This window comes from Carettochelys insculpta, chromosome 8, assembly GCF_033958435.1.
Source record: "Carettochelys insculpta isolate YL-2023 chromosome 8, ASM3395843v1, whole genome shotgun sequence".
NCBI lineage: Eukaryota > Metazoa > Chordata > Testudines > Carettochelyidae > Carettochelys > Carettochelys insculpta.
In genome coordinates, this window is record NC_134144.1 from 33,463,580 (window position 1) to 33,490,794 (window position 27,215).

Consider the following 27,215-nt stretch of genomic DNA (forward strand, 5'->3'; position numbering starts at 1 on the left):
AAATGTACATGGTTTTGTCGTCATAATGATTCTAGTGGCCCTTTTGTTTCAGGTGTTGTGTAAACCTAAAAAAATACTTCATTTTTATATTTCTCTTTTGTTATATGTCAGGACATATTGAAAATATCTGTTTATCAAGAACTAATGTATAATATTGTTAGCATAATATTTATTGTCAATTCCTTTCCCGTGCATCTATTGCACTTTCTAATATAAAACCTGATAGCGTGTTGGAGCAATAGGCTTCATAGCTTGGCTAACTGGTCTTAATTTTTGACTAAAATTGTGATGAACAGAGGCATTTCTTGATTTTTTTTGGTCACAACCTTAATTTTTAAGCCTATGTTTTTCTTTTAAACAGCATAGTTGATTCCACTCCAGCAGTCTGCAACTTTTGTAAAGGTCATAATGATTGCTGATTTGTCTCTGTAATCTGTGTTCACTGGACAGTATCTACTGATGGTCTGAAATATCAATGTTTAATTTTAATTTTTCCCACAGGAAGTATCACTTCAGCAGACTGCACAGCCTACATCAACAATAGTTCGCCCAGCATCACTGCAGGTTCCTAATGTACTGCTAACGAGTTCTGACTCAAGTGTTATTATTCAGCAGGCAATACCTTCTCCAACTTCTAGCACAGTCATTACCCAGGCTCCTTCTTCCAACAGGCCAATAGTGTAAGTGATGTATGATAGTAAAATATTTTACTATTACAGGTTTCTAAAAAGTTTTTGTCCAATTTACAAAGTACTTTTCGTCACTTTTTCCGCAATTCTAATATACATTGAAGCCTTCAGCTCCATTGTCTCCAATAATACAGTGAGTTTACACTATAATTCTGGCACATTTATGTAAAGTAGACTTACTTTCAAAAGTACTGAATGTAGCTATTATTGATACCTTTTTGAAATGGCAAATAGTTTAAGCAGTATTAAGTTTGTACATGGTTAAATCAAATTAATACTGCATCAAACTTTGTAATAAAAAATGTCAGTATCTTTCAAATGTGCTATATATTTGTGTCCTTTTAAAATATTTCATCCTCTTTGTTTTTTCTTAGACCAGTGCCAGGTCCTTTTCCTCTGCTATTACATCTTCCTAATGGACAGACTATGCCTGTTGCCATTCCTGCCTCGATCACAAATTCTAATGTTCATGTCCCTGCTGCAGTTCCAGTAAGTTCACATGACATCATATATATGCTGCTTTTTAAAAATGTCAAAACACTGATATTTTAAAATAGAATTTTGGGCTTGTTTTACTGTGCCGTAATACCCATTTTTGGCAACTATTTTAATTTTGTGTGCTCTGAATACTCATTACAGTAGAATATCTTTTATAATTTCAAATATTACTGAAGTGAAGAGACATACTTTGATTACTATGAAAGTGTAAAAAGCTACTCGTATACCTAAGACATAGAATTTAGTATTACAGAATTTGGTGGCTTTTTTGGTTCTAGTGGGTAGTTCAAATATATTTGTACAACAGTTCCTCAAGATACACGAGGGTTGTGTTCCATGCAACCCTTCCCTATCCCTAATTTCGGCTAGGTCGGGGGTGGGGGGTTGGGGCCGAGGGGTTAAGCCTCGGGGGGTTAAGGCTGCAGCGGGGTTGGGAGGGTGGTGTTGAGCCAGGGTGTGCGGGGGTTGGAGTCAGGACTGGGGGGTGGTAGTTGGGGGGCTGGGAGCCCTGTGTATGAGCTGGGGCAGAAAGGGGGGAGCTGACCGGGGGGGCAAGGGGGTTTTAGGCCCCCCCCAGCTGCTAAAACCCTTCTCCCTACCTTCTGAGTGCGTGGCTGCTGTCAGCCTGAAAGCAGCACCGCTCTGGGAAGGGGGTTTTAGTCTGCCTGGCTGCCTGCAGAGGCAAGCAGGTAGGCAAGCTGAAAGCCTTTCCCCTACCTTCCCAGAGCGGTGCCTAGCCCTGCTCTGGGAATGCATGGGGAAGGGGCTCTTATCCTGCCTAGCTGCCTGCTGTTGCAAGAAGCTTGGCAGGCTGACAGCCGCACGTCTTCAAGTTGTGTGAAAACCGCATTAAAGCAAGTTTGGTGCAACCTGAAGACACATAAATCGAGGGTTTGCTGTATTATGCTGTAATGTTAAGCAATTGTTTTTCATTTTTATGACTGTCCTGGTCAGCTTGTTAGACCTGTCACCATGGTGCCTAGTATCCCAGGAATCCCGGGACCCTCCTCCCCACAGCCAGTGCAATCAGAGGCTAAATTGGTAAGTTAGAATTTCCTTGATCTTCCAGAAGGTTAACCTGAAAAAATGTTACGTTGCTAACCGTTAGGTCTTACTATATGTGTAGTTGTTTGATTTTTATAATTGTTATTATGCAGGAAAAATTTTATTTTCTACAGACTTTGATCTTACAGAAGACGAACTCTGTGCTGGAATCTCTATACTGCAAATGAGAACTATCAATGTGTTTTGGTTTTATAGTAATTCCAGATTTTTATATGATTGTTAGCACTAGGACTAAAACACAGTTCTGAATTTAGCAGTGCCAGTGAAACAGCAGAAGACCAGTTTTAATTCAGTCTTACTCTTAATGGTGAAGGCTAGGTGTATATATGTGGCTTTAGTAGAGGGCAGACACACAAGATTAATATCGCTTCTGCAGTGAGCCATGCCTCTTAATAGAAGCAAAAGTGAAGAGCTATAAAGGTAAGCCCATGCCAAAGAGTGTCAGACTTCTTAACAGAAAAGACTACAGGAATAAAAAACAGGCTTTTCATAATGCCACATGGCCTAATAATCCCAGCTGTTTATAGTCTCTTCTTCCAGTCATATAATCGGATAGGGTGTAATGATCACTGTCACTAAAGAGTTTGTTGGTTTGTTAAGATGACCTGGAACAGGGAATGGGAGGTAAATAACAAAAAAAAGGGTAAAGAAAAAGTATCATGGTATTTATAGTTTACATTTTAATTAATAACTTCAAATGAAAATATGTATCTTCTCCAGTTAAAAAAGCATTGAAGCAACTACTTAATCTAACTTTTCTTCTTTGCATCTGTTTTTGTTAAAAGGAGTGGGAAATAGATGAAAGAAATTTAAATAAATAGCGCCTCTCTGAGTCTCCGTAGAGTAGCTCCACAAACGGAATCTGTCTGATAGATTACATGTATTTGACTTAGAACAGTATTTTGTTCCCCTGACTTCCATTTGCAATTAAAAGTCAAGACAAGAATCAGGTACAATAAGTAAGTAAAAATATTATTTATAAATGTGAACAGGTAGGGAGCAATAGCAGTCTGATTGGGGCACTTTCATGACAACAGCAAGAACAGACATCCCAGTTGCTACACCTTGGCTTTGTCTACACTACCACCTTCCTTCGAAGGAAGGACGGTAATGAGGCTGTTCGGATTTACTAATGAAGGGCTGCCATGCATAGGCCTCACTTCATTAAGCAAATTCCCCCCCGCGGCAACACTGAAGTTTTAAACTTCAAAGTACCGGTGCACGTCTAGCCATGGTGCACCCGCTGGTACTTCGAAGTGCCAGGGCATCTTCAAAGTCCCCTTACTCCTCAACATTTTTAGGAGTAAGGGGACTTCAAAGATGCCCCGGCAGTTCGAAGTACCGGTGGGTGCGCCGCAGCTAGATGCGTGCTGGTACTTTGAAGTTTAAAACTTTGGAGTTGCCGCTGGGGGCAGGGGGGTATGCGGACTTTGCTTTATGAAGTGCTGCCTGTGCACGGCAGCCCTTCATTAGTAAACTCTGATCAGCCTCATTACCATCCTTCCTTGGAAGGAAGTTGGTAGTGTAGACACAGCCCTGGAGGAGTCTCTCTGAGAGTGTGTACGTAAGTGGCAGAAGAGGATAGTGGACTGAATAGAGAAATTAATCCTCTTAAAATCCTTTATTAATGTGTGGAGACGGCTGGGCATGCCTCAGTCAATATACTTCTTTTTGGCCCCCATTCCAAAACCTGTTGTATTTAATAGTGAGGAGGAGTTCAGGGTTACCCCAAAGAGGTGGGCGAGGAGTCTTTCCACACAAAGGCTGTGGCCACACTTGGCCAAAACTTCGAAATGACCATGCAAATGGCCATTTCGAAGATTACTAATGAAGTGCTGAATTGCATATTCAGTGCCTCATTAGCATTAGGACACTTCTGGCCACGGCACTTCAAAAGCACCGCTTTCAAAAGCATGCGGCTCGACGCGGCTACCCGGGGATCCTTTTTGAAAGGACCTCGATTCTTTCGAAATTCCCTTATTCCTCTCGTGCATGGCCATTTTAAAGTTTTGGCCAAGTGTGGCCACAGCCAAAATGTGTGAGGTGAGGCTGTTGGACGTGTGGAATCCCTTTCCCAAAAACGGTACATCAACTCTTAGTGCATTGGCCACTAGTGAACTCTGAGTAGATTGACCTACTGTAGTCAAAACTACTCTCCCACCTCTGGTTCCTCTGGTGTATTGATCTTTGAAGGCTGCAAGAAAAGTGAGAACAGAACTGAGGGTTTTTTCCTACTCAGACCTCTCTCTCATCCTTGAGGGAAATTGAAAAAAAAGAGTCTTTCATTTTCAGAGTCAGTAAAATGTTAATTCTAACTGTCTTCTGAAAGAATGTATCCTAATTCTGGGAAAACATCAACACAAGAAAGTGGGGAGCTGATAAGAACAAGAATTTCATTTCCTGACCTAGCATATTCCCTAAAACCAAAAGACTCGTTTCACTATGTGAAACCTGTTAGAACTTTGGGACTAAAGCTCCAAATAATTCACAAAAATTGTTATAGTTGGACAAGAAATTAACAGTAGTATTCTTTATGAATTATATGTAAAAAAAATACAAATGGTAAAAGTTTTCAATTTCATGTCGGAAAAAGCACTCACTGATCAAGAAGGCAAAAAAATAACATAAAGGAAAAAAAAAGAGCAAGATTTAACATTTGTCTCATTAATTTTCTCATTAGAATTTACTTAATCTGTACACTTCAGTGATTGCAGATCTTCTTTAAATGGAATGTTAAAAGGATATTCACCATATTTCTTTTTTCTTGCTTGTCTCTGTGAATAAAGAACAAACAGAATATATCAAAATTGTGTATATTTTTGTTTTTATATAGTGTAAATTTACTAAAATGAATTCTAATTTCTATAAAAGGAAAAAGAATGAAACAAGAAACCTAATATTCAGAGAAGAAAATTCAAACAAATTATATAGACAGACTAACAGCTGAGAATGATGGTATTGTGGACAGACATCATGGGTTACCGCATTTTAAAATTGTCATGTGATTTTCAGAATTCAAAATTTTATTTGCAGTGCCTAATTCTGTCTGTCTGTTAAACATGAAACTGCTGCAGTGTAACCTGCAGTACATTCGAAGCTCTACAAATTTCAGAGTAATTAAATTTGCTTTTATTTTTTGTGATGCTATCTGTTAAACCAACAGAGGGATTAGCATATTTAATTATATTTGATTAATATTTCCTTGACAAGGTTAATGTAAATACATTTAAAATACTATGCTCTGGTTGTCAATAAAACTTAAGAAGTAGGATTAGCTGGTTACTATTAATATCTGTTAAATGCAATTTCTGGGCCTATTACATATTTCCCTTAGTATAGCTCTATGGTTACTCATAGAAGTCAAGCACATTTTTTTTAAATTCATTTGAGACTTTCTTATTGACATTGTAAGATACATCTTAGTTACATGTAGTCATATTTCATTGCTGTTGATTTTTCTCATATTGCACTATGAGAAAGTAACATAAATATATACTTTATGTAATTGCTAAGACACTTGGTTGCCTAACTTGCTAAAACAATGTGCTGCCTAATATCAAAATATTCAATGTAACAATAAATAGGCTTGTGAACTAGGGTTGATGTCTTGACTGTTGGTAAGTGACTTGGAGGGCTGCAATATATTATTTGCCCATAGCTGTCATTTTTTAAACTTTTAACTTCTACAATGCAAAAACTGTAATTCCTAATGTATTCAAGTCTGTAGGGGCTGGTGAAATTCACTAGGATGAATAGAAATCAATTTGAAAAAATTGGATTTTTATTTAAATCCAATTTATTTTTAATCATCAGTAAAATACTAAATTTCTCATTTAAAAATAACAGTTCCAATTAAATCTTATCACAAACATGCTACATGTACACTTCCAGTCTCATAAAAATTAATGACACTAATCTGTCCAGCCTCCCTATTAGCTCTTGCTTCGTCGAAGTTCTGGGCTTTTAGTGTCTGTTTCTCAGCTGACTCAGGCTGCTGCTACACTACCATGGTCCCGTGAGGGGGCCATGGTAACGAAACAACTTGAAGCAAGCTAATGAGGAGCTGACATGCATATTCAGTGCCTTATTAGCATAACGGCAGCTGCGCGAACAAACATCAGTTTTTCAAATTGACAGTGAAGATGGGGGCAGCTTCGAAATAAGAATCCCTCTTCAACATTCCCTTACTCCGTTCTAGTTCTGCGGGAGTAAGGGAATGTTGAAGCGGGGTTCTTATTTCAAAGCTACCCCCATCTCCACTGTCAATCTGAAAATCGACGTTTGGTCGTGCGGCTGCCATTATGCTAACGAGGTTCTGAATATGCATGTCAGCATCTCATTAGTTTGCTTCGAATTGCCTCATTATCATGGCCTCTCCTGCAGGACAGGGTAGTGTAGCAGCAGCCTAAAAAGTTACACATGCAAAGAAAGATGCAAGTTGGATAGGACTGTGTTTGTTCAGTACGTATGTGTGGTGAACCTTGGCCAAGCCTGGCGGAGGAGTTAAGTGTTGAGACATTGTCTTAAAGACAGGGAAACTATATATAGAACAGGATGGAAGCAGCAAAGAAAGGAACTGTGGAGTGGACTAAAAAGAAAAAGGGAACATATCATTAGCACACACAGCTTCCTATATTCCCCCATGCTTTTGTCACACAAAAAACTGTCATGGCTAGTGAAAAGACCCTAACTAGAAATATTTTGAAGATATTTCTTTCCTGAGTAAAAAAGGAAAATGTGACAAGTGTAAGCAGTCCCAAGATGCATCCCAAGAAGATGTCCATGTCCAAGGATGAAACATCATATGGAAAACTGCTTTTTGGGAGAAAATGATGTGTCTATGGCTAAGTGGATCAACTAGTTAGTAACTTAAATTTCTCTTTGCAATACATTATTCTTCATAACTCTCTCTATGCCTTTTAGTATAAGTGTGATCTGACAAGTGAATTCTCAGGCTGTTTGCTTTGTTGCATGTTGCTAGAAAATAAAAGTTTAGTTTAGCTAATCCTTGTGGTTTGTTCAGTTAGTTAACTAAGTTTAGAATCTATCACTCAAATGTACAATACCGAAAGCATTGGTAAAAGAAATCTAGAGTTGCCAGTTGCCACAGATGTCATTTTCTTATTTTATATTACATAATACATGCCCCCTATTTTAGAATATCATGGCCACAGACCATAATGGTGATGCCATAAGTCTATTTCCTATTTTACTTCAGTGTAAGTCAGCTTTTCCCAGGGAACCTCATTCTACACTTGTTTTTTGAAAAGACAGAGTGATAGTGAGTTTACTGCAGCTTACTCCAAAATTAAGTGCACTCGAAATACATTTTTAAAAAAATATTTTTTTTTTCCTTTTTTAACTCACCTTGATTGAAATCAATCCACCCTGAAATTTACCCTCAGGTACTTAAGAAACTAACTGAAGCAATCTCAGAACCATTGGCAATTATCTTTGAAGCCCCACAGTACCAGAGTAGGGCAAGCACAGTACCTATATTTAAAAATGGAAACAAAAACCATCTGTCAGATTTTATAGATCATTCAGCCTAACGTTGATACCTGGAAAAATACTGGAACAAATTATTAATAAGTTTGTGAAGCTGCTGGAGGTTAATAGGGTGATAAGGAATAGCCGGCATAGATTTGCCGAGAACAAATCATCTTATTCCAACAGAGTTTTCCTTGTTGAAGTGGTTACTGTCCTAATATGTGAGGAGAAGCAGTAGCTGTAGTCTGTTGTGATTTTATTAAGGTTTTGACACAATCTCATATAACAGTCTCACAAGCAAACTAAGGAAACGTGGCCTAGATAAAATTACTGTAAGTTGAGAGCACAACCATTTGAAAGAGTATAAGCCGAGTAGTTATTGATTGTTGTCAAATTGGGAAGTGTATCTAATCCAGTCTTCTCTATTACATTAGATGGAATAAATGGACCAAAGAGTCAAAATACTAGTACAACAGTGTTCAGCATGAGTGTTAAAGAAGTTTTGAAGTTTGATGCATAGAGACAACAGCCTGCTTAGTATCATGATGCATACACCCTTAAAAATCTTTACTGATGGGGAGAGGGGGAAAACAGCTAAAGAAATTAGTTGAGAAGGGCTGGAGTTGTCATTGCTTTAAAAATTCAATACTATTTCCTAAAAGACCGATTATGCCTAATTTCTGACACCTAATTTTGTCTAGATGTCCTCATGAGGTCCCTCCCAGCACTACATTTCTGTGGTTAATGAAAATTACATCCATTACAAGCTTCCTTGACTTTCCTAATATTCTGAAAGGGGAAGGGTGAAATGGCTAAAGCAATTAAGTTAACTTTTAATGTATGTTACCCATCTAATTCTGTTATGTGCTTCTAAAAATCCCACATTTATTCTGCTTTCCCATCTGTGCCAGGAGGAAATAGAATCTTAGATAGGTGGTAGACATGTAATTTATTACCGTTTGACTCTCAGGATATGTCTAGGAGACTAAGGCAAATTTAGTAAGGGCGACATCTTAGTACACAATTTTGGAAACTCAAGGGTGCATGTCCCCACTGGCACATGAAGTCGATGGTGTGCGTCCCCAGTAGGGTGGGCAGCTTTGACTTTGTCAACAATGCCCTGTGGGTACCTATTCTACAGTTTCTTGCATTCTAGGGTAAGCTCCTCCTGCGTGATAGGACAAAAACAGTGCTGCAGGTGGTTCTGGGTATGTTTTGTCAGCTTTTCATAGTACACTTATCTCCTTCCCCTGCCACTGGAAAGCAATGAAAATGGTGGTGGTGTGCCCTTTTTTCACTGGATGTTCATTCAGATGCCTTTGCAAGGCTAGCGTGGACTCTGTCCAACTTCGAACTGTTGTGGCAAGTATTATGAGCTCTTAATGCATGTAGTGGTCACTTGCGGAAGAACTTAGTACATGAAATGAGGCACGCAACCCCTCCGCTCCATATCTCATGAGCCAGGAACAAGCCTCAAGAAAAAACTACAGAACAAGATAAGGGGTGGCATTGTATCAGAACAGTTTGTAGATAGAGATAAGAGGAGGGGCACAAACATGCAACAGTCTTGTATGACGAGATGTGGTAAACACATAAGCAGGGTTAAAGAACAATAAGTAACAGAACCAATAACAGGTCAATAACTGATAGTTAAGGAAATACCATAAATGGTAATGAGTGACCTAACACAACTGTGTAATGAGGCAGAAAAACTATATATAACCAACACAGAAACCAATGCAGTTTGGACCTCACCGATGGACCATGGTGCTGGTGCCTTGGACGACTGAAGAACTCCCACTCATCTGCAGCTGACCAGGGTCCCCAGCTTGCTGAAGGGACATGAGATGCCACTTTCCTATCATGCTTTTCCTTTTTAGTTAAGGGTTTATTGCTAAAGCCGATCAGAGCAATAAACTGCTTTGTGGTTAACAGATATCTTGTCAGCGTGTTTTGTGCCCAGCGTCGAACCTGAGATAACTTTTGACTGCAACAATGCATTATGCTGTGGTATGTGCAGAGCTAATGCAGCAGGCTCCAGAGGTGATGAAGATTCTGAGGAGGACATGGGCGTAACCATAATGTGAAACACTGGAGGGGAGCAATGTGCAGATATTGACTGCACTCGATGCTGTGTATACATTGAAGAACACTGGTTCTTGTGCCTTGAAGCAAGCTCAGACTAGTGGGAGGACCACAGTGTTCTGCAGGTATGGAAAAATAAGCAGTGGCTACAAAACTTTTGCATGTGTAAAACTGCTTTGTGAATTGCTTTCCTTCATCCGGAAGTGCAGCAATGCTGTAATAAGACCTGCTCTGACAGTTCAGAAGCGAGGAGCAATAGCTCTGTGGAAGCTTGCCACACCAGACAGCTACCCGTCAGTGGGCAGTCAATTTGGAGTGGGCAAGTCGACAGTGGGGGATGCTGGAATCAAGGTAGCCAAGGCAGTCATTACCTTTCTGCTACAAAGGAAAGTGACACTGGGGAATGTGCAGAACATAGTGGCTGGCTTTGCCACAATGGGGTTCCCAAAATGCAGTGAGGTGCAAGATGGAATGCATGTCCCTGTCTTGCCACCAGACCACTTTGCCACAGAATATATAAACTACAAAGTGTACTACTCAATTGTGTTGCAGGCACCAGTGGATCACAAGGGTCATTTCACCAACATTCAGTGCTTCTTTTGTGCTGGTACTAGCCAGTACTGAGTACTGGCACCTCGACAGTCCCAGCCATGGGATTGGCTAGGAGGGAACTGGCTGAGTTCCAGCTCCTCTCTTTTTCACAGAAAGACGCTACCAACATCAATGTGGGATGGTCAGGAAAGGTGCATGACCCATGCATCTTAGGATCTCTGGTCTGTTCAAAAGCTGCATCATGGGACTTTCTTCCCAGACCAGAAGATCACCATCAGAGAAGTGGAGATGCCAATAGTGATCCTGGGAGACCCAGCTTAACCGTTGTTCCTTTGGCTAATGAAGCCATACACAGACATCCTGGACCACAAGTATCTGATGAATCACTGCAGCTCATGGGCGATAATAGCTGCATGTCTTTCGGGTTGCTCACTATCTGGGTTGTCCCTTAGAGTCCAAATAGTCCATGTTCCAAAGGTACCCTTTGATTTTGACTGCATAGAGGTGAACCCAGTGAATGCAGTTTGTCAGTCAGGGGGTTGAGGTGGATTATGTTTAGGGAACCTTTTCTAGCCCCCTCCCTATGCGCGATGAGCCGAGGCAGATCCTAGATAGGGCTGCTTTGTCATGAATGCAGCTGCCAAACTGACTCAAAACACAATGACTGATACACACATCCACTACCTATGTGCTTGTCCATGACTAAAAGCTTTCAGATGCCACAGTTCCGCTCCTGTTGCCTTTTGCCAGTTACTGTAGGGCTTAAGCTTAGCAGAGTAGTATACCTAGGAAGATGCCTATTTGTGACTTCTTTTAACTTGGGGGGGGGGAGGACTGTTGCACTTCAGCCACCACACAATCCTTGACAGATAGAAGGCCCAGGTCTAATTGGCATTATGTCCACAATGATTGCGGGTCTCCTGTCCACTGCAGCCTTTACCTGCCTTCACAGCCATTGTAGCATTACCCTTGCTATTCTCTGCCTGTTCTGCTGTTGAGGACTTTTAGGATCATTCTTTGTCTGGTCCCTCCACCTTCACCTTGCTCCCCATCCCTATACCATCGCTGTTGAATTCATTGGAACACAAGCCCACTCACCTTGACAAGGTGTTGATCCAGAGAGAAGGGGACCGCAGTAAGGAGCAGTTCAACTACAGGCTTAGCAATTATAGAATGGTGGTTGAATGTTCTTTTGGCCATTTAACGGCCAGTTTTAGGATCTAGCTGATTTGGTTAGACCTCAGCAAATGCAACGTTTCCCTCATGGTGGCAGCCTGCTGTATGCTCCATAAGTTATGTGAGGGAAAGGGGGAAAATTTCATTCCAGGCTAGAGGGCTGAGGCAGATCCCCTGGCCACAAATAAAGAGCAGTCAGACACCAGAGCAAGAGAGAGGGCACAGCAAGGGGCACTGCTGATCAGGGAGGCTTTGAAAAGCACCTTAGGTGAATAAATGTATAGCAACAGTCATGTATGTTGATGTTAAGGGGGTGCCTCCTGTTTGATGTGTGCTGGCCTTGTAAACCCTGTAAAACTACCACCTGCACTTGTGTAACACAAGCTACAAAAAGATTTTGTTGAGCAATAATTCATTTTTATTTAGGGAACAAAATGAAGCAGACAGTAAAGGAATTCGAGGCAGGAGCTTCAGATGGGGTGAGCAAGGCAAGGGCAAGAGTCTTTGCAATCACAGGTGTGGGTATGTCAGCCTTCTCTTTTGGGAAATGTTCCTTGGGGTTGAGTGGGAGGGCTGCCCTTGCCTCCCCCAACACTGAGGGTGGGAGGAACCTATAGAACATGTTGAGCATGTGGTTTAGCATGGGCTGCAGAGGGGCTCCTCTACCAGGCACCTCAGGAGATCTCTTTGCTGCATCATGAGCTTTAACATCTCCATCTGGGTCTGGACTTCACGTTCCCTGAATTTTTTCCTGTTCTCACAAGCTACACCTCTATCCTGCAGCATCATTCTTCTGAGGTTATACACAGGGGCATATTTTCGTTTTTAGGGGTCCTCTATGCAGCAGTTACAAACCAGTGATCTTAAGGGAGTTGTTGACTCAGTTTGCCGCAATACGTGGTAAAGTGCAGATTGAGGCATGCTTTCAAACTGTGTGTGGGGCAGAGGATTCAAAAACCAGGTTATGCTGCTGTGCATCCCTGTGCCTTAGTGAAAGGAAGGGACATGTTGCCTATTGGGGCTGTGGCTCATGCAGTCGCTCTGCTTTCCCACACCCACAATTGCTGGGACAGTGAAAGTTTCCCTTTCCCCAGATGCCCAGGGAGGAAAAGGTGGGCAGGGTGGAAGAAGCAGGCATGGTAGTGCAGCTCGTGCTGTCGGGGCTGTGTGGGTATCATGGTCACCATGTGCTTCCACTCCCTGCTTTAGTGGGAGACTGAAGGTTTCCCTTGAGTTACATATAACTTCTCCTGCTTCATCTAGCTTGCTATGCACAGTATTAGCCTTCTCTGAATCACACACGATAGTGCGGATGCTGAGTGTTGGCAGACAGCTGGTCTTATGCTGCACTGCTTTGTGCTGCAATGACACCAGATCACTTACTGCTGGATTGGTGTGGAAAGATGTTCTATTGTGAAGGTCAGACGAAGACAGGCACCCCCAGAAACCTTGTGATACCAATTTTAAAGAGTCCCTGTCTGAGAGCTTTATGGAGATTGCAGGGAGGATTCCCACTCCATTCCGAAACATGTTGACAGGTTGTTCCAAGGGCCCCAGCTGTAGTTACACTACCCACCACAGATCTCACCCAATTGCCATAATCCACTTGTAGCATGATTTTAAAATGAGAACTCACCAGAGCTACCCTTTCCACCATCATGGTCCAGTAGCAAAACATCTTGGGAGGAGAGGATTGGCTCCAAAGCTGGAAAAAGGATCCCAGCTGTCGGTGAGATCAGTTGCTCCAATCACCTGCTTATCATTCTCCTACTCTTTCTCTTCTTCATCCACCATGTCTTTCCCAGCATTGCCAGAGGCTGCCTGAAGAATCTCATGGAAAGTATCCATGGACACTTTGGAGACAGTGGTTGAGTCCCTCACTGGAATCACATGCAGCTGCTCATAGAAGCAGCATGTTTGCAGTGATGACCCAGATCATCCGTTTGCTTCCTTTGTCTTCTGATACACATGCCTGAACTCCTTTATTTTCACACGGCACTGCCGGGTATCCCTGGTGTATCCTTTTTCCACCATGCCCTGTGAAAGTGTGGCATAAATATCTGTGTTTCTTTTGCTGCTTTGTAGTTCTGCCAGCAAAGCTTCATCTCTCTTCCCAGCCTCTGCCTGAGCAGTAAGGCCATGGATCTCCTGCACGCTTCATGCTGGAGCTCATCTGTGATCCTGGGAATTCATGGCTAGATGTGTTTCTGAGGTGTGCTGCCTGCCCTGCTCACCATGCTGGCCAAACAGAAAATGAAATTCAAACTTTTCTGGGCAGTTTCCTCTACACCAGGAGAACAGCAGAGCTGAAAGTGATGGCCACAATGATCACATTGGGGCACTGTGGGACACCTCAAGGAGACCAAGAACACTGAATTTCAGAACATTCCATCTGCACTGCTCAAAGGATGACCATTCAGTGTTGAATTTGGTATTACTCCTCATGAGAAGGAGGAGTTCGAAAACTGACCTTAAGAGCCCTGAAGGGCAGTGGAATGGGCCTGGTAGCGTGGACTAATTGCTTAAAAAATTGATCTGACTCGGCTAAACTCAACCTAACGTCCTAGTATGGATAGGCCTAATTTAGCATACCTTTTTAGAGTGAATCAGAGCATGGAACCACTGCATGTTTTGACAAATAATTATTTGTTTCCTTATGGCTTGTAAATAGTAAAGCTGCATGCTCAAAATTATGTATGGCACCATTTGTCATGGTACTCATAAGAAGTGGATGGAAATTCAGTTTTAAAAATAATTGGTCAGTAAAGAAGCTCTTTGAGAATAGATATGTCATGGGTAAAATTTCCTCTTAGCTTTCCTAGAAGACAAAAGTCCCACAGTTGTTGGCAATGGGCCACCTAATCTGTTTTACATGCCAAATATAGCCTCCACTCATGCATTTATCTAAAGCATATCCTTCTGCCCAATTTTTGTCTTCCAAGTACATGCATCTCCTGAAATCTTAGTACAATTTCTAAATCTGCTTTCTAGTGACAATTCAAAGTATTACCAACCTAGAGTTGTCTAGGCTTAATATTGCCCTTAATATTCAGGTTTGCCTGTCATATGATTGGTTGAGTTGTATTCCACTTCCACATGTTTGAGTATCCCTGCGGTGTCTGGTCTGGCTTGCAAATTTAAGTATTTTCTTAGTTATGGCTGTCTTTTGATTTGACTTGAAAGAATGTGTATTTGGCCTTTGAAGATGTGTCATTAAGATGTCTGGCGGGGGGGGGGGAAAGATTAACCTTCCAGGATAATTTTTTTGATGTTTTTCACTTATGTAACAAAATTTGATGTCAGTGTTAATTTGACAAAGCAAATGTACAAGCAGCACAACTGCATATTAACTCTTTTAAACACATAATTTAAATAATTGGATTTTTAATTTTTTGTTTGGTATGGCTGTTTATGTTGGTGAAGTACCAATCAGGAAATGTCAGGTTCCTTCAGGATGGTACAGTCTTAGCTTCTCATGTGAAGGGAGTTGTGAGGCTGTTACTGGTGTACCCATGTTTAGTCTCCTTTACTGCTGTTTCACAAAACTCTCCTTTAGTCAGTCTCACTGCTCGTCACTGTGCATGCTATAAAACGCCAGGATTGGGAGGGAGGACATTACTGTGAACACAATTATCTTGGATGGTAAGAGAGAGAGAAAACACAGAAGGAAGAAAACAAAGCAGAGAATGAAAATAATAGTAATAATAACAAACAGAAAAAATAGAGAAGAAAAAAGAACAGGGATAAAAATTGCAGGTCAGATAGCTCTCATCATTTTGTTGCAAAAAGCTGTTCCCTAAGACTGTGTTAAAATGTACTGTATAAGGACCAGTGGAGTGTATGCTTAAGTTCTTAAGCATAATAATATGAAGTTAGACAGCAAGATATACTGCATTTAAGTTTCTGCATACAATATTAAATTTAGGTTGGTAAAACAGGCAATTTAATGTTCTTTTGAGTTGGATGTTCATATACACAGAATTAGTTGCATTAATCACTATAGTGGCATGATTTGAATATTCTTGGATCACCTACTGTTTACAAGAAGGTGGAAAGTGTTGTCAGGCATGAGGTATCAGCTTTTTTTACTTCTTTGACATTATTTTTATTTGTAGGTTTTAATAAGAATGATGATTGATAGATTCCAAGGCCAGAAAGGAACCACTGTGATAATTCTAGTCTGATCTCCTGTATAACAAGAACATAGAACTTCCTAATATAATTCTTGGAGCATATCTTTTAGAGAGAGAACCCATCTTGATTTACAAACTGTCATTTTGGGAGAATCCAGCATGAGCCATGGTAAATTACTACAGTGTTTTAGCTTCTTGCCACTGGCTAATGTTATGCCTTTCTCTGCTGCACTGAAGAGTCCGTTATTAAATATTTGTTCCCCGTGTAGTTGCTTACACACTGTAATCATCATCCCTTCACAATCCGACACCTTGACTGAAGTCCTTAATTCTGTCACTATAAGGCATGTTTATTCATTCTTTAATGACCATTGTGGCTCATCTCTGAACCTTCTCCAACTTGTCTGCATCCTTCTTGAACTGTTTTTACCAGAACTGGGTCCAGTATTTCATCAGCAGCGGTGCCAGTAGTAAAATAACCTCTCTGTCCTGCTCAAGATTTCTCTTTATGCATCTCAACATCACATTCACTCTTTTTGTCACAGTATCACAATGGGAGGTCATGGGCTGCTGTTTCTAGGAGTCTTATGTGAAGATCAGCTTCACAATTCATGTCTGAAGTGTGCACAGGTGCACAAATTACAGATTTTCACTCATGAAGTCCATCGTTAACCAGAAATCTCTTAAGATCACACATGTAAAACCAAACATGCAGTTTGATATATTGTTTTGAGGTGTGTAGAGCATATGCAGTAACAGTAGATGATGAGGAAAATATACCGTATTGTGAGGGAGGCTAATTTATTTCAGAATTGGGTCTTTGATTTGTTTGAGGAAAATCTGAAATTCCAGATATCAGTGTACATTTAAAAAAAGATGGTTTATTTTTGGCTGTGTAGCATGTTTGTTGTGAACATGCAGTTTGAGAATGCAGACAAAAAATATCAGGGAAAACATTGAGTGAATCATGAAGTTTCCTAAGAAAGTAAATTAAAAAATCTTTGTTTAAACAAAGTTCTGCTCTTGAGAACCACCATACACAGCCTTTTGTGACAAACTGAGAAATATCTCTAACACAGTGGGTAACCAGTAGGCTTTCTGCAGGGGGTTTCTACTGAGAGCTGACAAAGGGCAGCTTGGCAAATGTTCAGAAACCTGCATTAGCTTGGTTGAGCCCGGCATGGGACCTTGTGTTCAGCAGAATTCTTCTGACCTGCCTCTCTGCATGCCGAGCTAATCAGCAAACACCTAATGAGCCTACTCTGAAGAAACAGACCCTCTCCCAACCTAGTTCATTTTCATACATTCTCTGGGGGTGGAGAGACAAGATTTCATGAGGACTGATGATGCTGCAAAGACCACAATAATGATAATTAACTTGCTGAATTTAGAAGATTATGCTGTTAATTAGTTGCAAAATAAAGATAAGTAATAGAGCACCAGATGGTAGGATAACACCCAGGAGAAGGAGGGTTATTACTCTGATGAGCTTTTATGGCAGATATGAAATATGGATCTGACTTTTTCATAAATTGTTTCTAAAGAATATTACCTAGTTTCTGTGAGCTGTTGATGGAGTGATCTATTCCTACCAAATTTTGACAGATGTGATAAGGATTTGTTTTCAAGAGTACACATTCATAATAAAATTGCATTACTAAGGACTTAAAATGTTAAACAATATTTAAAAATCAGAGTTTTGTTCTACCTGTGATAATTTAACCTAACACAAATAAGCAGCTACATAATGATTACTTTTTTATTTCTTCACATATAATACTGTAAATCTATATCCAGAACAGATCTTTAATATATGTGGTAATTTAACTGATTATTAAAACTACAATTTGTAATATTTTGGAGGACTGCCCCACGATTCAGCTGAAATACAAAGTCCATCCATGCAAGTATTGGAATACTTATCAGGTATTTAAAACGTATATAAAAACACAATTTTTAGAGAGGATCCTCCTTGTTAAAGGTCCCTTCTTCTGAATTTTCTAAAGCTATTCACTTACTGGATTTTCAGGGTTCTGCCCATTTATAGATAACTTTTACCTACAGCAAATACATTGAGTTTCTTTACTTCTCTCAATCTCTCCAGTGCCTAAAACAGGAAATTGTTTTGTGTTCCTATTTCTGTGGTAAATATCTAATTTGTTTCAACCATATAACACATTTTCAGATAGATGATTTACTTTAAAATGCAAAAGATATTTTTAACTGCATGTTAGTGGGTCCGTTTGCAAGTTCTGTGTGCGTCTGATAATGTACATATCACAGCATAGGCAGGCATATTTTGTTACATAGTACATTGGAAAAATTTCAATAGAAAATATGTATGTATACTCTGACAGAGTTAACATTGCTATTGGAAGCAATGTATGCTGCAAAAATGTAGCTCGGTGTGTACTGCAAAAAGGTTTCATGCACATATTAGTATTTTATAAAGAATATACTTTTCCTGTCTTCTCACGTCTTTGCATTTTGTTCATTACTTATCTAGCAAATGGGTAGTACTTGCAGGGATGCTCACTGAGCCAACCAACTTTAACCAAGTGCTACAGAATATTTGCAAAAAAAGAATTTTTTATTTTTGTAATGGTTAGTATTGCACCAGAAACGTGATGAAAAAGTGGACTAGAAACATAACATCTACCTTGTGTCTAATGAATACAGTTCTAAGTGTAACTATTTATTATCTGCAATGAATTGCTTTTCAATAAGTTGTAATTCAAGAATTATTTGAAATTATTTCGCTGATAATTCAAAATAATACATTTGAGAAAAATCAGTCTTTGCAGAAAACTTTTGAAAAGCAAATGTGTTGAAAGTGTCATATAACTATTAAGTAGCTGCCAGCTCTACAAATAGAAAAGATTTATTACATTATCCAGCTGATTGCCCAGATAGTTTTGGAAATTTTACCATTAAACTACTAGTACATCAGCTGTAATTTTGGAATGAGGGGGAAATGGTCCTAATTGGACATTACATAAGGCAAATTGAATGAACAAAGGATGAAACTTGTTCCTGTTCTTGTTAGACTGGAGAGGGTTGGTGGCCCAGCTTAGAGTTTTATCTGTCTGTCTGTCTGTCTGCCTATCTGTAAATCTGTGTTTACAGTAATAAGAAAATTAACTTTTTAAAATAAGAATTTAGAATTTGTAGAATATTGTAGAATTCAGTAAAACTTGGTCTCATGACTGCAGTTTTCTTCTGTATTTGGTATTAGAATTCACTTTTGAGTTGGGTGGAAGGTTGGGTTAAGTTACGCCTTTTCTTTCTCATGTAAATTGATCTAGCAACTTCCTGTGTCCCTGCCAAAGTTGCATGGTCAGGCAAAGCTGGGAAACTGCACAGAGTGAATGAGGCAGCACTTCAGTGGCACCACTTTTCAAATATTGTGTGCAAAAAGACAAAATTAAAAGACCTTAATTTGATCCTCTTAGAGGTATGTATTATGATCTTAGGCAGCTTTACATAAGACTTTAACAGAGCCACAGGCAAACTTGAATTCAGTTGAGTTTTCACACTATAAACTAGTATCATAAACACAAGAAAGCATCCTTCTTGTTCTTTGTAACCTGCTGCACCATAACACACACTTAGTCAAAGGTCAGAATTTCTGTTTTGGGGAAAATTCAAAAATTCTGGAGAGTGGAGGGAAATCATTCCATTTCAGAATGAAAAGTAGAATGCCTTGAAATGTTTCTTTAAAAGGGAAATTCTTCTTGCCTTTATCTGTTCAAGTTAGGGGTGTGTGTATGTGCACGACTCTCAGAAAACTGTTTCATAGCAACAACCAGTCGGGTCAGCTGGGGAGCCCCCTGGAGTGGTGCTTGTGTACCAGTACCACCTCAGTTCCTTTTTTACCGACCATGAGGTTGTTCGTATTGTGGCTTGAGTACTTGTTGCTATGCCACAGCTCTCTTGTATAAATAAGTTGTATTTCACAAAACTATTGCTTTCAGTTCAGTCAGTGTTAGGTAGTCAGCATGTAGGGAAGGTCTGTCTTCTCTTGTCATTTCCTTTCTTGGGGGGTTAAGTGGATGAAAAAGTGCCAGGGCTTTAAGCAATGCAGTGACTGCTTAAAATCCATGGAGTGATCCTGATGACTTGTGCCTTTGTTGTTCGAGTGAAGCTCATCAAACAGCTGTATCTGCAGGGATTTCAAGCCCTGGACTTGTAAGGAGTATTACTTTCATCTCCTGCAGCTCCTCACAGCCGTCAGCACTCGAACCACCATGGCAAGGCTCTGCACCCCCTTCCTGAGCGTGCGGCATGCTGTCTTCCGCTCTGGGCTCATCACCAAAAAAGTGCTTAACTCGCCTGAAACCTTCCAATGTAGTACTGCTTACACTCTCCAAGTGTGCTTCCAAGACACTCAAGTTGTCAGCATGGGCACTGTCAGAGCAGAAAGCACCAGGTGCTCCTATGGGTGAAGTTCCTGATGCCCCAGCATCACACTCACCAACACCCATACTTTTAGATTCACTCACAGGTGATCCAGTGCCAGTTGGTCCTTGGTAGTCAGCCAGTGTTGACAGGGTGGCACAGGAAGTTAAAAAGATGATGAGCTCTCTGTTGCATACTGAGGCTCCTGCCCCTTGGCAAGGCTCCAGGGGTGAGCCTGCTCTTCTGGCTGGGCCTGTTCAGACACTAGTGCCCAACTGCTCAGAGTCTTGGCCCCACTCTGAGTCCTGGCACGTCAGTCTGCGGTGTCGCTTATCTGACTCATGGCACTGGTAGCACTCACGGCATTGATCTCCTTTCCACTCAGTGTCTGTCCATTCATGCTCCAGGGCCTCAATCACAGGTGGATCTAATTCTAGCTCTTCAGCAAGCTGTGCCTCCCACATTGATACTTGGTACCATTCCTCACCACGCCTGCTTCCATCTCCTTGACATTCAGCTTCAGGCTCTGGAATCCATTTGTCTCGGCCTCTCCCTGCAGCAGCTTTGGACATGCCCCAGCGCTGTTCCCGATCTGGAACTCAGTCCTTTTTCCCACTCTGGTCTGGCTCCATTTGTCAAGACCCTCACTGGTCAGTTCGCTGGGTATCCGCCCTCGGTGGTGTGCAAGACCTCACCTTCTTGGCATGCCCGCTTCCTGAGCATATTTTGCTCCCGACGTGAGTCTCTGTTCTGGTACCAGTCCAATTCTCAACTCCGGTCTTGTCTTAGTGTCAGTCCCATTCTTGATGCTGGTCTCTGTCTCTGTACTGGTCCCATTTTGGATACCGTGCCAGTTTTCAGCACCGTCCTTCCCCTGGGCGCCAATCTTGCTGCAGGTGCCGGTCCCTGTTCTGACGCCGATCTGCTTCTTTTCTTCCTGTGTTCTCATGGTACTACTCTGCTTTGTGGCACTGACCTTGGCACTGCGCTGGATCTCAGCACTGCTTTTCACCTTGGAACCATTCTTGCTCTTCTCACTGCTGTTTGTCAATCCCGTGGACTTACATGCCCCAGCCTGATCCTGGCCATGTTCCTCAAATGCCTCCAGGTGCTCCTGCTGCTTCCCTGGCTGCAGAATGTGCATTCTGCTGGGGAAATAGCTGCCCCCCGACTTACCCAAAGTTCCAGTTACGCGAGGGTGTGTAGGTAACAGAATCCTCATGTAAACTGAGGCACTACTGTACCCTAATTCAGTGCATTGTAAGATTTGGCTTTTGTCCGAGCAGCTACAATTTTGAAGTCTTATCCAGACTTGCAAAGGCATCTGTATGAGTTCCCATTTCTCCCCATAGCTTCCCTTAGGTAGACTCCTGTTGGGAAGCAATTAGTGGTCATCATCCGGTGGGCAAGCTTATTTTCCACTCTTCCTCACGGTACCTTCAGTGACCTTCTCATATGAACAGCTGGGAATGCGTCTGCCTTATTTGTCGTTATCTCTGTACTTTGCCTTTACTGCATTAATGACCTTTCATCTGTGGTACACAGGAGAGCGGAATGTACACTGTAAGCCTGGTGGCAGTCAAAAGAGAATAATAAATACTGTTTTGTTTTTTTTAAAGTTTGTGCAGAAGGTAGCAATGAGGAGTAATAGATTATTCAAAAGAGTTGTGTGGTTTTATTTATTTAGACTCAATAAAAATGTGTTAATTTATTTTAAAAATACACACACAGTTTTTAATGAAGTTTAAGTACAGTACTGCTGGCTGGAAAGATGCACCCTCATACACAGTTTATCTTGCAGGGAAATTGTTTAATAACAGTGTATAAACTTTTATTGTGAGAGAGCAAAATTCAAAAATAAAAACAAACCTATTCATATAACCATTGGGGATACTTAAGCTTATCCTTTACAACACGCTTGTCCGGCATTGTGTATAACTGAATACATTACCTTCAGTTGAAAATCTGCTGTAATTCTAATTCAGTAAGGGTCATGTTTATAGTGAAAGCATAGCTTTTCAAGCAGTGGTACTCTTCATTATCAAATAGATCAGTACAGTCAATAAGATCAGCTTTAAAATACAGCACACAGTTAATGTATAAAATGCTGAAATATTGTGTATACAGATACAATTTGTAATTATTTTTGCAATTGCATTGCTTAATAAATCAGCTAATAAAAACATTTGTAAATCTTTTTTTGTTGAAAATATTTAGCTATGCACTCTGTGAACATTGATTTTTCACGTCTGAGTTAAAAGGCAAATTATTTAATGCATCATCAAGATGTCACCATAGAGCAAGGAGTATGATTCAAAACAAAGTATAAACCTGACAAAAGTTTAGAATTTTGTTTTGAAAGACATTTCCCATGTTTGGGTTTAGTATCTCAGCATGTTTATTTGCTCTTGTTTCTTTAACGCATAGTACACCATCCACTCTAGGAATGGTATTTGCTCACTTGTCTGTTTTCTTCCATGTGATGCTGTGTAGAAAGAACGCCATTCCTAAATTTATTCATAAAGCCATTACCCTTTCATTTCTTCATATTCCTTTTCAATCCTCACTTCTAAAATGATGGCTACAAGCAATTGTCAACTATTAATGGTTAGAAGAGGGCTAATTAGACTGTTGAAACGTCAAAAAATAGTATGTTGTTCTTTGAGTGATGTCCCTGTGGGTGCTCCACAGTAGGCATTGGGCTCGTGTCGCATTGCAGATTGGAGACTTCTCCTAGCAGTATGCAGTGCGGCTGCACATGTGTGATTACAGCGTGCGCCGTTTGCACCACTGGGGTTTGCGCATGCAGCCCCGCTCTCCTCAAATCCTTAATCACCACCCTTGACAGAGCTTGACCCCTCTCTCCTCATTCCTGTTTGAATAGAAAAAATTATGTTTCTAGTTAGTAGTTCTTCATATTGTCTGTCTAGTTAGTCTCATTAGGTTAAAAAATGTCTTCTTTATTCAGCGTTAGTTTTTGTTAGATTGTAGATAGTTGGTTGAGGCAACCACTTACTTCTGTTTAAAAAGAGGGGAGGGGAGGAAAAGAGAGAGAGAACCTGTGATATCAACTACGTCAGCCTCATCAAGATTCAAAAGGTATTGTAAAAGCCATGACTCTGTGCCCGCCTCAGATGGTCATTCTCTGTGTATACGTTGCTGTGGAGAGGCTCACATTCCACAAAAATGCTCACAGTGCAAGAGCCTGACACCTTGAGCCGGAAAGGACAGGGAGCTTCATTTAAAAATGCTCCTCTTTGATAAGGCTCTCGAGCTTGCATTGAATGAATGAAATAATGCAGAGACTACCCCTTCTGACAGGGACTCCACTGCCTTCTCAGCGAGGGCAAAGGCGAGATCTAAGCCTTGCCAGTCAAGCTCCTTCCTACCTTGGATGAGCACAGGAGATTAGCCAGACACATTGGGCATACAAAAGCCCAGAGCTGCCTTTGGGTCTACTCAGAAAACCCTCACTTTGCATAAAGCAGATTCAATTTCCACTTACTTCAGTGGCACCAACAGCACTGGAATTGGGTGCATGATCTATGTTACAGGCACCGGCAGATCAAGCTGTGGCTGCTGTGCCAAGTGCTGAACAAGTGCCGCTCCCCACAGTAGAACAACAAAACATGGTACTGCATTGCCCCTCAGCACCAGATCAAAAACATCAAACTCCAGCACAATCTTGGCCCCCACTTCACTGGGACGGTCTCCGGCACCATGGAAGGCTAGGGCAAAATCCATCAGAGTTCCTTCATGGAACCATAGCTCACACCCCACCATGAGATCACCGGTACCGAGATATCATTTACCATCTCCTATACCAACCTATCATCATAATGCAAATGTGGGTTGTCACCATTCTCATTATAGGCACTGAGGTCTTCACCTCTTTCTCACTATACTGCTGCACATCGATTTTGCTCACCCAGAACGTCTAGTCAGTTTCCAGATGACCTCACATCGCCTGACTTCTCGAGGACTAATAAATATTATGATCACAGAAGTGTTTTCTCATACCTGAGTGCAGCTCATGCATTGCATTACTACCCAGATTATCATCACTATTATATGAAACACCCACATGGGTTTTACTATTCCAGATCTCAGTCACGCTGATCTCTCTGACACTGCCATGATCCCGTTAGGGACCACTCCAGAGCATCCTTCATCATGGCACAGCACCAGCCATCTCCTAACATACCCATCTCCTTATATCATGAAAAGGAGTTAAAATTCCATGATACTCAAAAGTTGGACAACCTTGAATCACAGCTGTCTCTGGACTCACCAATGGCCAAATCTTCACTATCTCAAGGGGAAGCAGTCAGCCCCGTAGATTACCCTTCTCCTGATAACCTTAAACAATTTCAAGATCTTTTTTAAAGGGTGACAATTAGTCACCCTAACAGAAATGGCAGAGAAACAACACAATTTTCTAAAACATCTACAACCACCTGCCACTGCCAGAGTGACCTTATCGCTTGATGAAACTATAATGGGGAGGTGGCAGATGAAGGGCATGGATTTTCTATTCTTAGCCCCACAGCCAAATTCTCTTGTGATAGATGCAACCATAGAGCAAAAACACCACAATACAGAAGTAACCTTCTTGATAAGGAGCATGAACACTTGGAATTATTTGGTAGAAAGATGTATTTGTCTCCTGCACTTCAATTATGCATAGCCAACTACACAGTGCTTCTAGCTAATCGTGACTTCAATAATTATTCAAACTTACTCAATTGATTCACCAGCTTCCTGAGGATAAGAACTCTTCTTAAGCCTAAAGATTAACAGATATTTTGCTTCAAAATATCTGTTAATCTATAGGGTGCCGCAGGACTTCTTGTTGTTCTCAAAGATACAGACTAACACAGCTATCTCTCTGATACCTCTTAAGCCAAAAGCTTAAGAAGGTTCCCGTTCCTCTAAAACAGCACTACAAATGGCACTAGACTTGGCCGACACAGCAACCAGAGCCATAGCTACAGCCATCATCATGAGCAGGTCCTCATGGCTGCAAGCAGCAGTCATCGCAGAAGAACTTCAGGCAAAAGTAGAGGACTTTCCATTCAGTAGGACCAACCTCTTTGCAGCAAATAAGGATGAGATCTTGTCCTCCAGCAAATATACATGCACTGCAGTAGGGTCTCAAGATTTGCAAACTTAATGTTCATGAATTCAATTATTTACGAGTGGCCGCTTCCCTGGGGCTCCGGGAATGGAGCGTCGACAGCTGCTGCTTTCCCCAGGGCTCCAGAGCACGCTGCCATATTCATGAAATTCAACACTTATGAGGACTGTCAATGTGGAACCCTCACGAATGTTGAGACCCTGCTGCTTTGCACACCTTGGGGATGTACACTCCCCCTTTCCTCGAAAGGAAGTACACCCCAATCATAGATACAAAGATCAATCTTTCACAAGACAACCTTACAGTTTATACCAACACAGTACGAATAGACTGCGAAACCAGAGGTGTAGAGCCTGCAGTACTGGTGCAGCTGCACTTTCTACCTCTAAGCAGCAGGTTTGAAGCTTTGCTTAAGGGCTTGCCAAACCTCCCAGACTCTCCAGTGCACTAGATTTCCCAAATAGACCATCACTGCCTACACCCCTTTTATCACCTATGGACGATCATAACCACAGACAGATGGGTTTTAGGCATCATTGCACAGGGATATACTAACCCTCTACTCCCTAGCCCTCCAACATCCCCCCCACCCACCCTCTTCTCTGTCCCTCTTCAGGGATCCTTCCTGCAAGTACTTACTGTGTTTCGAACTACAGCACCTCCTACAAATAGGAGCTATAGAAGTTCAGAAACAACATCAAGGGAAAGGGTTTTATTCAAACAACTTCCTAACAGAAAAGAAAACGTGGTTGGAGACCCATCCTAGATCTATAGCGGTTGAACAAATGTATTTGTATACAGTGTTTCAAGATGACCACACTGTCCTCTATAATTCCTATACTGGACATGGGGGACTAGTTCATGGCCCTTGACTTTCAAGATGCCTACTTCCACATCACCATTCACCCTCTCCACGTTGGGCTTTCAGCTACCCCCCAGGATATTCACCAAAATTCTTGTACCAATGGCTCCATGCCTCAGATGAGGAGGAGTCGTCATATTCCCGTATCTCGACGACTGTCTCCTTCGAGAACCTTCACAAAAGCCATGGTACGAGCTATGAGACGGCTTCTACAATCTCTAGGCTTCCTCATCATCATTGCCAAATTGACACTAGAACCTATCACAGTCATCTACTTTATAGGAGTTCCACTCGACTCTACAATGGCTCGCGCTTACCTTCAGATACAATGCTACAAGGCTGTAAAGAACCTTATATCACAACTCACCATCATCCCTACAGTTCTTGTTCTTACATGGCTTCATCTCCTCTGCCATATGGCAGCTACTACTTAAGTTGTCCTCACTTCTTGTCTACATTTTTGGCACCATCACCATTGGGTGGTGTCAGTTTATACCCCCATCAGACATTACATACACAGGTAGGTGACAATACCTCTGAAGATAATCATGTCTTTATGCTGGTGGACCCAAGAACGAAACATTGCAGTGGGGGGGTCCCATTTCATCCTGCTCAATCAGCCCAACAAATTATAACAGATGCATCATTTCTTGGATGGGGCGTGCATTGTCAACCATGTCAAGTCCATGGTCAAAGGACCAAGGACAAACAGAGGCTACGTATCAATCTTCTTGAACTATGGCCATCTTCAATGCTTGCAAGCACTCTCTCCCTCATATTTAACGCAAGACAATTTGAATCCTTATGGACAATACCTACCACACTGATGTTTTATACCAGTCATCAGGGAGGGGTCCGATCCCAATCGCTTTGTGCAGAGGCCATAAAATTGTGGAATTGTTGTATTGCACACAACTTGCCCTCAAAGCATCATACATACCACGCATGAGCAATACACTTGCAGACTCCCTCAGTCATCGTTTCTCTTTACACCACAAATGGTGGCTCCATCACAAACTGACCCAATGCCTCTTTCAGACATGGGGGTCTCCCAGCTTTAGATCTCTTTGCAATGCCACAAAATTTGAAATCAAACCAGTAATGTTCAAGAGCAGACAAAGGCCAAAGAT

At 41.3% G+C, this 27,215-nt stretch overlaps 1 protein-coding gene across 3 annotated transcripts in view; it reads left to right on the forward strand.

Moving 5' to 3' along the window:
* The window catches only part of ATF2 (activating transcription factor 2), a 102,679-nt gene that overhangs the window by 43,774 nt on the left and 31,690 nt on the right, over positions 1–27,215 (forward strand). For all 3 annotated transcript variants that reach the window (XM_075001823.1, XM_075001824.1, XM_075001825.1), the window contains exons 8-10: positions 502–680; positions 1,064–1,178; positions 2,142–2,228. In XM_075001823.1, the coding sequence (XP_074857924.1) occupies positions 502–680; positions 1,064–1,178; positions 2,142–2,228 (381 nt within the window). The remainder of the gene's footprint in view (positions 1–501; positions 681–1,063; positions 1,179–2,141; positions 2,229–27,215) is intronic.